Genomic DNA, 14,594 nt, shown 5'->3' on the forward strand with positions numbered 1-14,594 from the left:
TGGTGAAACTTGCAATGTTGAAGAGGATGGTGCATCATGTATAATGTGTTCTGGTTTACATTTTGCAAATAATAAAAACTGTCCTGAATATAATCGTCAGAAACTAATTAAACTTACTATGGCTCAGAAGAACGTGTCATATGGAGAGGCACTTAAATTACACCCACAGGTAAAAAAACCTTATGCCGAAGTGCTTAACAATTCAACATTGCAAGTCTCACCAAAGCATAGTTTACAAAATTCAAATATAAATACATCTCATAAAAAGACTGTTTTTAAAAAACAACGTTCGCCACCAAAAAGTAGCCAAGGCTATGATAGAGCTGCTCATGAAGCTTTAATTAAAGAATGTCAAATGCCTACACCTGACAATGGGTGTGCCTACAAGATATCTCCATCTAATGATACTCAAAATGGTGCTATAATGGAAATTTTACTCGCTTTAATCAATTTATTACAACAAAGTAAGACATTAAGACCGTCCAACGTTGCTTTACTTAATAAAATTATTAATAACACAATAAAAAACAATGGCTTCGAACATAATACATTGGAATTGCAGGAGCATTCTGCCTAAAAAATCTGAATTAATTCATATCATTAATAAATATACTCCATTAGTAATCTCACTAAACGAGACTTGGTTAAAATCATATTTAAATTTTCGTATTCCCGGTTACATTTGTTTGAGGGATGATTAGTGTTGTAACTAATATATTGGTATTAGTTAGGAGATTAGTAATATTCTATGGATTCACGTATTAGTAATCCGACGAACTCTCGTATGCTAATATTTAATATTCACTTAATCTGGGATTCATTTCACTCGGCACGGATCGGATAGCTCACAGAACACTAGGTATCACCACAGATAACTATATATTAGTCAGGTATCACTTCTAGCGGACACTAATAATATCCACAGAACAAATATACTCCGAACATTATATTATATAATATTAGTAATATCTAATCTGTGTCCTATGATCGGATTCACTCGAATGCCGAGTAGCAACAAACGAACTTATTGTATGGGTACATCCATCTCTTTCGTATACGTTACGTACAAGAAGTAAGAACCTACATACGAATGAGACGGATAGAATGTCTCCGGGAGAGAAAAACAGACATGATGGTGGCGATTTTTAATATTAATTTCACAGAGTAATCCACACATACTTATTATTATGGTATAAAAATGTTTTGTGCTCTAGTTGATTTTAAAACATTTATTAATTGCAAATATCATCACATGCTGTTTTCATCCATGGATAGAGGAGTTCTCGAGGAAGGATTTTTGGTACATATATATAACTAGCGACCCGCCCCGGCTTCGCACGGGTGCAATGCTGATACTAAATACACTACAGAAAAACTGTGAACGTTCGCGTTGTATATAAAAACATAGCGGCCCGCTCCGGCTTCGCACGGGTATAAAATATATGTATAGCCGGGCGGCCGGCCGCGGCCGGTACCGCCGCAAACGCTACGTCCCGCAATTTTTAAATCTGTAATATCTTCGAAAATATTCACTTAAATCGTACGGTGTAAAGGGCCATATAGATCTTATTAAATGAACAATGTATTCAAGGTATTTAATTGGTTAAGGATTAATGCTGTATTGGTTAAAATCGCTTCGAAAATTAGCCATTATTTGTCGTAAAAAGTAAATGACAAAAAAAAGTTATTGTGGGTTATCCATAAGAGATAGACATATACCACCGCGGACTTTTCTGTAGACCTTTTCAATGTGTATAATACTTAGTACATTATTTTGATAAAACTCGTAGGGTTCAGCCTGCGTTTGCAATGTAAGCGGAAAAAATGGAATTTTTTACGACATCACATTAGAAACCTCAAAAATAACAGTATTTCTCCACTATTTGATGGATGTTATTATACATATAAACCTTCCTCTTGAATCACTCTATCTATTAAAAAAAACCGCATCAAAATCCGTTGCGTAGTTTCAAAGATTTAAGCGTTCAAAGGGACATAGGGACAGAGAAAGCGACTTTGTTTTATACTATGTAGTGATTTGTCGAGTTTTTCGACATCAACGCGGGCAAAGCCGCGGGCATCAGCTAGTATTATTATAAAATAAACATTGAGCATATATATATGTATTATAGCAATAAATTCTTCAATTTTACTACTGATATTAATTGATATTTTAACAAGATGAATGGACGGATGTAAATGAATGAGAATGCGGAGTTTTAAACTCGTAGACGTAGGTACTTAAAATAACTCGTTAAGTACCTCTCCAGTTTAGTTCAAAAATATTACAATAAGATTATGCTTTATTTTTATTCTTAAGTTCTAAACACTTTTAAATAGTAAAGGGTTCAATACTTGATCCCATTTTGTTACGATTATAGCAACCAAGCAACGTTCTGAGAATTAGTTAGTTTAGTACCTTACTATTGTGACGTGAGTGTTTGCTACTCTTAGCAGAAATAAGTATCAGTGTATTTTAAATATTTTATATTAATATAATATAAATTAGTCATACCTATTCTTAGTCATTAGGTAATTTAAACAATACTTAAAAGAAACATGAAGCGCGCTCGGGTAAGTGGAGTATGGAATTACTTCATAGTTGATTCTGAAGAAAATAAGACTGCAAAATGTACTGTTTGCCTTTCGAAAATAAGTTTTAAGGCAACAGTATCTAATTTAAATAAACATTTAAAAACTAAACATTTGATAACAATTACGACAAATAAAAATACAAGACCAGAACAAGAAGTTAGGCTGCCAACTTCTACTCCTTCTACAGAGATTGAATCAAACGATGGCGCTTACGTTCCTCAAGCCAGTACATCCACAGATGACATGACGCCTTCGGCGCCTTCACACTCTGTTGAATTTGTAAGTGTGCCAAGCACACAAACGCCGTCAGATCCTCGACCAGCTAATGCAATACAATCAACTATAAAAATGTTCAGTAGTACGAAAAAGTTATCTGCAAAACAAAGAAAGGAAATAGACGACGCGCTAATGGACCTATTTTCTAAAAGTTTTCTTCCTTTTTCCATAGTTGAGGATAATTCTTTTAGGAAGTTTGTGGCAAAACTAAATCCCGCCTACCAACTGCCGAGTCGAAAGCACATATCTAAAACCTTATTAGATGCAGAATATTACAGCTGTGTAAATGAAGTTAAAGAAAATCTGAGTAATGTTGATTCTGCATGCCTCACAATAGATTGCTGGACATCGCGGGCACAAGAGGGCTATCTAGCAGCGACGGCGCATTACATCAATAATGATTTTAATTTAGAAACGGCTCTTTTACAATGTCGTATTTTGACAGGGCCGCATAATGCAGTTAATTTGAGTAGAGAGTTGAATGAGATAATACATGATTGGAATTTAACGAACAAAATTAAACTAGTTGTATCTGACAATGCTTCCAACGTCCAAAATTGTATTAAAGAGCTTCAGTTAAAAAATTTCGGTTGCTTTGCTCACACCATCAATCTAATAGCCAAAAATAGCCTAAATATACCGGAGGTTGAAAATTTTTTAGTTAAGCTAAGAGCCATCGTGAGTCACTTCAGGCGGAGTAACACAGCTGTAGAAAAGCTATTAAAATATCAGTTGAACAATAACGTGACCCAACCAAAAAAAATGATAATAGATGTCGCAACTAGGTGGAACTCCACCTTTTATATGTTGGAGAGAGCGTTATTACTGAAAGAAGCAGTAACAAGTACACTGGCAATTTTGGACTCCTCAAGCAGTGCTTGTCTTGAAAATATAACTGCCGATGAATGGAAACTGTGCCAAGATTTATGCACTGTTTTAAAACCATTAGAACAGGTTACGGTACAAATTAGTGGAGAAAAGTACCTAACAGGCAGTCTTGTCATAATTTTCAATAGATTGTTACTAAAGGTTTATTCCGATAAAATTTCTAATGATGCAACGTTACATTCCAGTTGTAAAGATGTGTGTACTAGAATATTAAAAGGTATAAAGACAAGATTGACTAATATAGAAAAGAGCGGCACTTTCAGCGTAGCTACATTCCTCGACCCAAGATTTAAAATAGCATTTTTTTTGGACAAACCAGCAGCCGAAGCAGCTAAGAAGAAGGTGACTGAAATGGTTGTCTTTGAAATAAATAAAGAATGGGCTACAGTGTCACCTTCAACACCAACGGTATTGCCAACTGCACCAGCTACAATATCGGATGCCAGTTCCGAAAATGCTAGCAAGCCGTACAATTTTATTGATATTTGGGCAGATATTGACGTGCAGGATGTCCATACTCTGGAATCACCGTTGGCCATTGCGATTGCTGAGGTTCAAAGATATTTAAATGATAAAATGTTACCCAGAAACGCTAGCCCGAATGATTGGTGGCGTAAATATTCTTTTTTGTATCCCAACCTCAGCAAATTATTCAAAAAGCACTGTTGTGTACTGGCGACTTCAGTGCCTTGTGAAAGGATTTTTTCTAAATCTGGAGAGCTGATTTCCGACCGACGTACTCGGCTATCATCAGAAAAAGTTAAAAAATTGATGTTTTTAAACACGAATAAAAAGTGATTTTTTTGAGATATTTTTTAATTTTAATTAAGTATTCCGATCCCACACCACGACACGATCTATTCATTTTGTATTATTAGTAACAGCATAAACTGCATAAATAATTTGATATTCATAATCCATCCACCTAGCAATATTATATTATACTAAGATGATGATACAATAAACAGAACTGACCCCTAATCTAATACAGTGCGATACGTATTATTAGGTCTAAGTTTAAATATCACTAATCTCAAATATTAGTTAAGATATTATAATATTACTAGACTAATATATTCATATTAGCTAATACTGATAAATATCGGTATTAACCCATCTCTAGGGATGATAGAACTGACGGATACGGCGGTGTTGCAATTTTAGTTAAAAATACTCTTACTTTCAAAAAATTACAACTTTTCCAACATACCGATAAAAGTTTCAATATTGTCGGAATAAGACTTATAGGTAAACCAGAATCTGATGGCAATTAGGGAAATCAAAATTTTGAGTGTGCAACCCTAGGGAAAATGGACTGAACGATCTTGATACCGCTTATTTTTTAGTTTGTTCTCAATATCATTAGTCACATTACATAAGTGGACAATACTGTACTTAATAATGAGATATCCACTTAATATTATGTAGGTACATACTTACATGTATAATATACATATTACTTTTACACAGGTAATACATATTATTATTTACACATACCTATATTTGTATGTTCATTATCATTATGCCATGTGAAAATATCGATGTTATATCGATAGAAAACTAGACTGCTTATAATTTTTTTATAAAATAAAATAAAAGTAAAATAAAACTATGTTTATTTTCGTAAGTATTAACAGATACACACATTATAAAATTGACTTGGACAGCTTGGACTTGACGAATAGCCGTATTGGAAACTCCTGTAATAAGTTTTCATAAAATTATATTCCAATCAACAAACAATATTATAGTTACCTACATATAATATTTTTTAATTAAAAGTATCAAAGCAGGTAAGTCCAATTTACCAATAAAATCTTCTAAATTGAAAATTGTGATGTGTTTGACCCTTCTTCATCAAATATTTTTCTATACACATTATAAACAACACCTCTTGCTTGTGATCACAGCGGCTTTTTCGACATTTTCGAAGATTTTTTAGACAAAATCCTAAAAATTATTTATCAACTGCAAAAAAGACAAATAATTTGACAACCAATTTGATAGTTGTCAAATAAGTTGCCACATGAAAATCTTTTATTTCTTAAATATAAATATGCCATCAGATTCTGGTAGACCTATAATAATACAATTTCCATTGTTTCCATTTATATTCCTCAGTTTTCGAATTTAATTAAGCATGATATACAACATATTTTTTCCACACTTGAAGAACCCTATATAATCTTAGGTGATTTTAATTGCCATCACCAATCTTGGGGATGTAGTATATCGAATTCAAATGGAGTACAATTACTAGAGCTGATCGACAATAACAATTTATGTGTAATAAATTCAGGGGAGCCGACACGACGCACTCATGTGAATGAGAACTTGAGTGCAGTAGATCTAACAATTTGTACATCGGATGTAGCTTCATGTTCATCTTGGAGTCCCTTACCGTATACGTTTGGTAGTGACCATTTTCCTATTTTAATTACTTTGCCGTTCAAAAATAATCAAAATTATAAACAAAGTTCACGTTTCAAATATAGACAGCAAAATGTAGATTGGGACAAATATAAAAATACAATTGAAAATGAAGTAAGGAAACTTCCTGATGTAAATATCACTAATGGAATAAAATGCTCGGAAGCGTTGGCAAAAACGATTTTGCAAGTTGCTGAGGAGCTATTCCCCGTTAAATCGACCTCAAACACGCTCATGTCTTCTCCACCTTGGTGGGATAAGGATTGTACAGAAGCGATTAAGAAACGAAAACTGGAAGAAAAGAGATATGCTGAGAATATGTCCACGGAGAATTACAATAATCTGATTGCTACAATAAAGACAACACGATCACTACTCAAGAGAAAAAAACAAGAAGGGTGGAAATCTTTTTGCACATCCATTTCACCGAATACTTGTCCCTCTCAAGTGTGGAAAAATTTAAAACGCTTCAGGTCAGCATTTGCTGAGCAACCATATAGATTTCCAGAGTCATTGGCTCATGATTTTATGCAAAATATAGCTCCCAATACAGTTCCAGAGAATAATATATTACCCGTGACTTCTGTTTCATTTGATCACAACTACTTTCGCATTGATTCCTTTTTTTCCCTATATGAGTTGAAAGGAGTACTGTCAAATGTAAAGGATTCCACCCCCGGCCTGGATGGTATACCTTATTCTTTCTTAAAAAACCTCGGAGATACTGCATTACAAATAATAATTGTCTGCAACCGGCTACCGTTAATAACGCACGCCTAGTACATCTACCCCCAGTAATAAAAATAAAAAATGTCTAAGTGTGACTCCTGCAAAAGGAACCTATCAAAATCTTCTCCGGGACTAGAATGCTGCAAGTGTGAACGGATTGTGCATCTAAATCCAAAGTGCGCGGGGCTAACAAATAAACAGATTACTGCCCTAAAAGCGGCCCCCAATCTGGAGTGGACGTGTCACGAATGCCAGCAAGAACTCCCAAGACGCACTTCAATTATTACGCCTGAAGAGGACGATGACGAAAGTGATGCACCGGTTCAAATCGACGCAAAAAAATTACTAAGTAACATCTCAAAAGACGTAGAAAGAGCGATCAAAAACGAAATGGCGCAGCTACACGAATCCTTGCAATTTCATAGCGCAAAACTCGATGAGGCTATGGAATGCATCGAGGGCTTCAAAAAAACAATTAAAGCTCTCGAGAGGAAGAACACAGAACTTATAAATAAAAATAACAACCTTGAAACACGTGTCGGCGCCCTGGAACAACGGATACAGGAGGCGGAACAGGAGAAGCTAGGAAAATACATCGAAATATCAAATATACCAAACCAAACAAAGGAAGACATTCAATTAATTACTGAAAATATCGCAAATAAACTTAACCAGGCTAAACAGGACATCAAAAGTGCACGGAGACTACAGGGGCGGAAGGAGCAAACAGCAAATATACTAATTGAACTGATTGACGAAGAAGTGAAGGAAAAATGGATGACAGCAGCTAGAAATACAAAGTTAATAGTTGCAGCAGTAATTCCGAACGAAAAAACTAACAACAACGCTGTCTATGTACGCGAAGCCATGACAAAGCATCATAAGCAATTGTTCTGGAATGCCAAACAGGAGTTGAAAAATAATCTCAACTACAAATATGTGTGGTTTAAAAGGGGACTAATCAAAGCACGCAAAGGAGACAATGATAAAATTATTACTCTACGGTCCATTAAAGATATACATGCATTGACTAACAACAAGGAATAATTAAGTAAGAAACTTCATGTCTCTGCTCTTATATTATTAATTTAAATTTATTCTTTGTCTATAAAAATGGCTAATTTGTGTAATGATATAATCGAAATCAATGATTGTAGTAATGTCAATAACTTTTTAAATTGTATTCCTCACAGCCACCTCAACTTATTATGTATACATATTAATATACGATCGATCATAAAAAACTTCACCGCACTTGAACAAATTTTAAGTAAATCAAACAAATGCATTGATATTGTAATTCTAACAGAGGCTAATGTATCAGAAAATAATAGTGTATTATATGAAATAAGCGGTTACCGAATGTATAAAGCTCTTCGTAACTATAGAAAAGGCGGTGGTATAATATTATATGTCAATAACAATCTTAAGTGTAATATTATAAATGCAAAAACAAAATACTTTGAAAGCATCTTTTGTTCTATAACCACAAACACTAACTACACTGCCAACATTTGCGCGGTATACCGCCCGCCTAACTTAAGTAAAATTTTATTTATTGATGAATTGAAATTTACACTTAAAAAATTCCCTAACACCACTGAATTATATCTACTAGGCGATACTAACATAGACCTTAAGAGTGAAAATCCTGTAAAGCATAAATACAACAACATGTTATATGAAATGGGCCTTGTATGCGGGATCACTGTACACACTAGACTAGAACTAAATAATGACAAACTAAGTAAATCTTGTATAGATCATATATTTGCACGATCCCGCTCACAAGACTTATTCACGGCGGCACTCGGTACTACACTGGCCGATCATCGCGCGGTGATACTCGCTTGCATTGGTACACGAACACAGGATGTTCCCAAAGAAAAGATTTGTATTAATAATACAAAACTTCTTAACTATCTCGAGCAAATTCAATGGGAGGAATCGTATGATACTAACTGTCCAGAAACATTATATAACTTTATTAATTCAAAATTTCGGGAGTGTTATAAAAAATCTGAATACACAATTAAAATAAAAAACCGATCAACACATCGCAATAATAATTGGATAAACAAGCAAATTACGAATGCTTGCAAGAATAGAGATACATTATTTATAAAATGGATAAAAGATCCTAATAACCTAATATTAAAGCAAAATTATAACAAATCGAGAAATTACGCTAATAAATTAATTAATAGAACTAAAAATAATTATTACAAATCAGAAATAATTGCAAACGGGAATAATAGTAGACAATTATGGCAAATATTAAATCGAATCACTGGTAGAATTAAGAGGTCGATTGATGATACTATTAATAATGCATTTCAAAAAACTAACGTGTCTTATAAACAGATCGCAAACAACTTTGCACAATTTTTTAAAAATAGCACAAAAAATATTACTCCTAACTGCTCAATGCCATTACTTAATAAATCACAATATAAAACTTCGGCCCAGGTCACTATGCGACTAAAACCCGCGAAGCCTGATGCAGTCAAAAATATAATCATGAGCTTAGACAATAATAAAGCCCCAGGGGTAGATGGTATTAGAGCCTGTGACTTAAAAAAAATATGTACAAGAATTCAAACAGTCATCACAAATTTAATTAATTTATGTATAAAAACCTGTACCTACCCATCAGTGCTTAAAACCGGCATTGTCCGACCGATTTATAAAAAGGGATCAAAAACAGATTATACCAACTATAGACCGATAACAATATTGCCTACTATTGATAAGATTATTGAAAAATATATTGCCAAACATATATATGAATTCTATGAAAACAATAAAATTTTAACCAACCATCAATATGGATTTAGGCCAAACAAGAACACAACACAACTTCTATCAGCGTTTACCGATAGCGTCCATTCACATTTAAATAACAAAAAACATGTACTAGCAGTATTTATAGACTATAGTAAGGCGTTTGATACGCTTTGTCACGAGAGACTATTAGAGTGCCTGCATGACAGCGGTATTAGAGGCAACCTATTGGACTGGTGTTCGGACTACCTCAACGATAGAAGATACACTGTTAGAGTCTGTAATGCGACTAGTGACATAGTTATTGCTACGGAGGGCACTGCGCAGGGCTCGGTCATCGGTCCATTGCACTATCTGACGTACGTAAATAGCCTTACAAATGTCATTAAACACAGTGAGACTTATCAATTTGCCGACGACACTTGTCTTGTTGCTGCTGGTAACAACGTAAGCGAAGCACTCGAGAAGTTACAAGAGGATTTTAACTCATTGTTACGATGGTCACATGACGCAGGTCTAGTTGTTAACGAGAATAAGACAAAATTAATGTACATAAGCTCTAGTCAGAACAGAAGCTCCCATATACCCAGACTAATAGCTCACGAACACCAATGCTTGCACGGAAATCAGAATTTTAATAACTCACCACATTGTAACTGTAACGCTATAGATATTGTAGATTATCAAACATACTTGGGTGTTACTATTGATAGCAGACTGAACTGGCAAGAACATATTAACGGAGTGTGTGATAGATTGAGGTGTATCCTGGCTAAATTTTCGATAATTAAACACAAAATTCCCTACAAAACTTTATTATTGCTTTACAAATCACTAGCCGAATCAATTATCTCATATGGATTGTCTAGCTACGGACGGACTTGTAAGACCAATCTTGACAAAATATACACACTCCAATTAAGACTACTAAAAACGATCGTTCCATATAACATTAAGGCTAAATATAAAAATGACTATCGTAAATTATTTGAACTGTGTAAAATCATACCGATACATGAAAAAATTAATCTAACACTTTTAAAAGAGGAATTCTTTAATATTGACATAAATAAAATTAAAAAAACGCCTCATAATAATATAATAACTCGTAGCGTCACAAACGCTACGCTAAAACTTCCATCTTTTAGAAACCTTCACGGGAAGAGAACGTTAAATTATATGGTACCCTGTCTCATCAACAAACTACCTATATCTTTAAGAGATTCAATAACTCACAAAAATCTAAAATTCAAACTAAAGCAATACTTTTTAGTAAATATAAATAAACTATTATAAAAAAAACCTTCTAATAACTCTAAAATATTAAGAACTTATAACTAATTTTATCTAAATATAAATACAAATAATACAAAATTATAGATTCACGAAAGGAGCATACTGTATGTTTACACGGCCAGCAAGATTACCGATGTCGCTCGTCACTAAAAAATTTCTAAGTACCCTCATTAGGATTAAGAACTAATAATAAGTATTAAAACATTTATGTAGCGGTTTGTGGGCTTATGGTGCACAGAAAAACTCGAATGAGTTTATGATTGCATCAATGTAAATTAAAAAATAAATAAATAAATAAATAAAAAAAAAAAAAAAAAAAAAATACTATCTTGACATAATAAATAATATAATGATTAACGGAAATATTCCATCCGAGTGGAAGACACAAGAAATTATACCTATACTCAAACCAAATAAACCAGCTGACGAGCTCTCATCCTATAGACCGGTAGCTTTGTCATGCGTTTTATTAAAGGTAGCAGAACATTTGGTGAAAAATCGTTTAGAGTGGCACATCGAGCATCACGATTGCCTATCAAACAGTCAGTTTGGTTTTAGAAAAGCAAAAAGTACAATAGACAGCATAGGCATTCTCACAACAGACATACGTTTAGCCTTCTCGAACAACAAGTACTTAGTAGCTACTTTTCTTGATATTTCATCTGCCTATGATAATGTAATTATATCTATCCTCAATCAAAAACTTTTTAAATTAAATGTTCCTTGTATACTAATCAATTTCATAATAAACTCATTAGTGGACAGAACTATATGTTTAAATTTAAATGAATCAGAAAACATTTCACGTAAGATTCACAAAGGACTTCCGCAAGGTTCTGTACTTAGTCCTCTGCTGTATAACATTTATACTTATGATTTGGAAAAGTCACTGAATGATACTGTAAAAATTCTGCAATATGCCGATGATATTGTTATGTATAGTGTAAATAATAGCTTAGAAGAAGCATGCAATTGTTTAAATAACAATCTAAACAAACTTAGTATGTGGCTTAAAGATAATGGTCTTGACTTGTCAGTAGAAAAAAGCTCTGTTGTAGTTTTTTCTCGAAAAAGGTCTTTGCCTCAATTAGATGTAAGCTATAATGGTAGTATTTTTCCCATAAAAAATGAAGCAAAATTTTTAGGAATAACATTAGATAGTAATTTAACAGGAATACCTCACATTGATTTTGTATCGGCTAAATGTGAGCGTATTTTAAATATAATAAGGTGCTTATCTGGCGTGTGGTGGGGTGCACACCCTTTTTGTCTCAAACTAATTTACAATGCTCTAATAAGAAGCAGTCTAGATTACGGAATGTTTTTGTTGGAAGGTGGTAACGTTAGTGCCTTTAGAAAACTTGATAAGATTCAAGCGAAGGCCATTCGAATAGTTGTTGGAGCTATGAAATCTAGTCCCAATAACGCACTTCAAGTTGAGTGTTGTGACGCTCCGCTTCATCTAAGACGACAGTTTTTATCCGATAGATTTCTTTTCCGAGCGCTGCAATTTTCCAACCATCCCTTATTTCATAAATTGAAGGACTTGAATGAATATATATTAACATCTACGTATTGGCGCTCTAAAAAAGTTCCATGTCTGATCGAAAGTTTCCGTAGAGTCACATCCATTACAACACGTATACATCGATCTCCACGCTTATCATTGTTTAGTCACAGTTATGATAATTTGTTAACATATCCAGACATTAAGTACGATATAGGAATCATCAAGAATGATCCTCTAGCAAACCTTAATTATAATACAAAAGTAAATAAGGAATGGAAAGATTGGAACCTCATTTTTACTGATGCATCTAAGACGTCTTTGTCTGGGTGCACTGGAATAGGCATATACCATACACAATACAAAATTATTCAAAAAATAAAATTACCACCTCAAGCATCAGTATTTACTGGTGAATGTTTGGGCATTTTGAAAGCAATTGAATATATATTATTAGCGAAGTTAGCACGAACTGTTATTTTTACTGATTCTAAAAGTTCTTTACAAAGTCTTGAAAAATATCCATTTCATAATAAGCCATTTTACCCTTTCATTTTTGAAATTAGAAACAAATTAACACTTTGTAAAAATAAAAATTTAACAATAGTTTTTGCATGGATACCCAGTCACACCGGTATAAAAGGCAATGAAAAGGCAGACGCCTTAGCAAAAGATGCCATAGATAGTGGTGATATGTTTCCATATATCAATTATTGCCACGATCTTGGTAACCTTCCTAAAGTTTACCTCCATGATACCTGGACTAAACTTTGGGAAAGTAGCGGAATGCAAAAGGGAAAACGTTTCTATTCTCTTCAACCACGGATTCCAATGAAGCCTTGGTTTAATAAAACCAAAGGAAGTAAATTAGCAACAAGTATAATCATTCGTATGCGACTTGGACATGTTTGTACTCCTCAACATCTTACTAAAATTGGCGTATTAGATAATGAAATGTGTGAGTGTACTCTAGATGTGGGCAACCTGAATCACATATTTTTTGCTTGCCCACTGTACGACCATTCCTCTTTGTATTTATCTCTTGAATCACTTGGTGTACCCTTTCCTATTTCTATTAATTGTCTCTTGCTCAATCCTGCCAAATATTTTGAAGTTATTGCCAAATTTATCACTCGAAATAATATAAAGTTGTAAATATTTTTCATTTTTTTATCTTTTTATTTCGGTAAGAATGCAGTATGTTTATTTTTAAAATAGAATTGTTTAGTTTTTGATTTAATTATAATTTTTATTTAATAGATTAGTGTTATTTAATATATCTAGATTAGTATTTTAGATTGTATATTGCTACTTCTCTGATTATGCGCGTGCGTGAATTTTCTGTAATAATTGTAAAAATTTATGTTTCCCTACCTTTTAAAACTTGACACTGGCAAATAGTTTAGTCTTGTTGCCATGATAAACGAAAAAAAAAAAAAAAATAGTGACCTGTCACCTGTGGTCGTTTGTCAAGTTGGTTTAATGCTCTAAGCTAAGAGCAATTAACCTATAGAGTTCTTATATTAAGACAGAACAAAATACATATTTTCTAATCTACTTACTCTTAGTCAATAACAGCATAAGCCAGATTGAGATAGCAATAGAGTATCTGCACTGTCTTCAAACGTAGCGCGCCGGCAGTCAGTTTGTTTTCCAACCAGCTGGTGGGCTCAGTGCGTCAAGTGTTTTTAACGAAATATTTAGAAAATATAAAGTGTACAGTGTTTCTTTTTATTTGTCAGTGTGCTAAAATAACTATTGTATGTTTAGCAACCGGCTATCACTAGTCGAATGGGAGTTTTGGATAAAAACAATGTAAAAATATCTTTCCATCGGTAAGTGATTTTCAGCAAATTGATAAATATTTATGTTTTAAACCTATTTGAAGGTTTTATCAAGCGCTTTTTTGTAATTTTATGTTGTAACTGTAACATTTACCCACTTTATGGGGTTGTGGAATATAAAATAATGAAATAATTTTTAAAAAACGTCACAATAATATCACGTTTGGCATTTTGTTTACCACCGTAGTGTTGTAACACATCTAGCGTATATTATCGATTTATGACAAAAAATCTATTTCATATTA

General features: G+C 33.4%; 2 protein-coding genes across 2 annotated transcripts; both read left to right on the forward strand.

Moving 5' to 3' along the window:
- The first annotated feature begins 2,559 nt into the window (after nt 1-2,559).
- On the forward strand, nt 2,560-13,931 carry LOC123696215. Its single transcript, XM_045642279.1, has 4 exons — nt 2,560-4,372; nt 6,059-6,161; nt 6,255-6,924; nt 11,321-13,931. The coding sequence occupies exons 1-4, from the start codon at nt 2,560-2,562 to the stop codon at nt 13,658-13,660; spliced, it is 4,926 nt and encodes a 1,641-aa protein (XP_045498235.1). The 3' UTR covers nt 13,661-13,931.
- On the forward strand, nt 6,949-8,347 carry LOC123696052. The gene has a single exon (XM_045642056.1). The coding sequence runs from the start codon at nt 7,000-7,002 to the stop codon at nt 7,963-7,965; it is 966 nt and encodes a 321-aa protein (XP_045498012.1). The 5' UTR covers nt 6,949-6,999; the 3' UTR covers nt 7,966-8,347.
- Nucleotides 13,932-14,594: the final 663 nt, after the last annotated feature.

This window comes from Colias croceus, chromosome 12, assembly GCF_905220415.1.
Source record: "Colias croceus chromosome 12, ilColCroc2.1".
NCBI classification, from domain to species: Eukaryota; Metazoa; Arthropoda; class Insecta; order Lepidoptera; family Pieridae; genus Colias; species Colias croceus.

Coding starts and splice junctions, on each gene's coding strand:
- LOC123696215 (XM_045642279.1), top strand. CDS start 2,560: ATGAAGCGCGCTCGGGTAAGTGGAGTATGGAATTACTTCATAGTTGAT. Junction 4,373..6,058: donor TAGCCCGAATGATTGGTGGC/GTAAATATTCTT, acceptor TAATAAATTCAG/GGGAGCCGACACGACGCACT. Junction 6,925..11,320: donor TCGGAGATACTGCATTACAA/ATAATAATTGTC, acceptor AAAAAAAAAAAA/TACTATCTTGACATAATAAA.
- LOC123696052 (XM_045642056.1), top strand. CDS start 7,000: ATGTCTAAGTGTGACTCCTGCAAAAGGAACCTATCAAAATCTTCTCCG.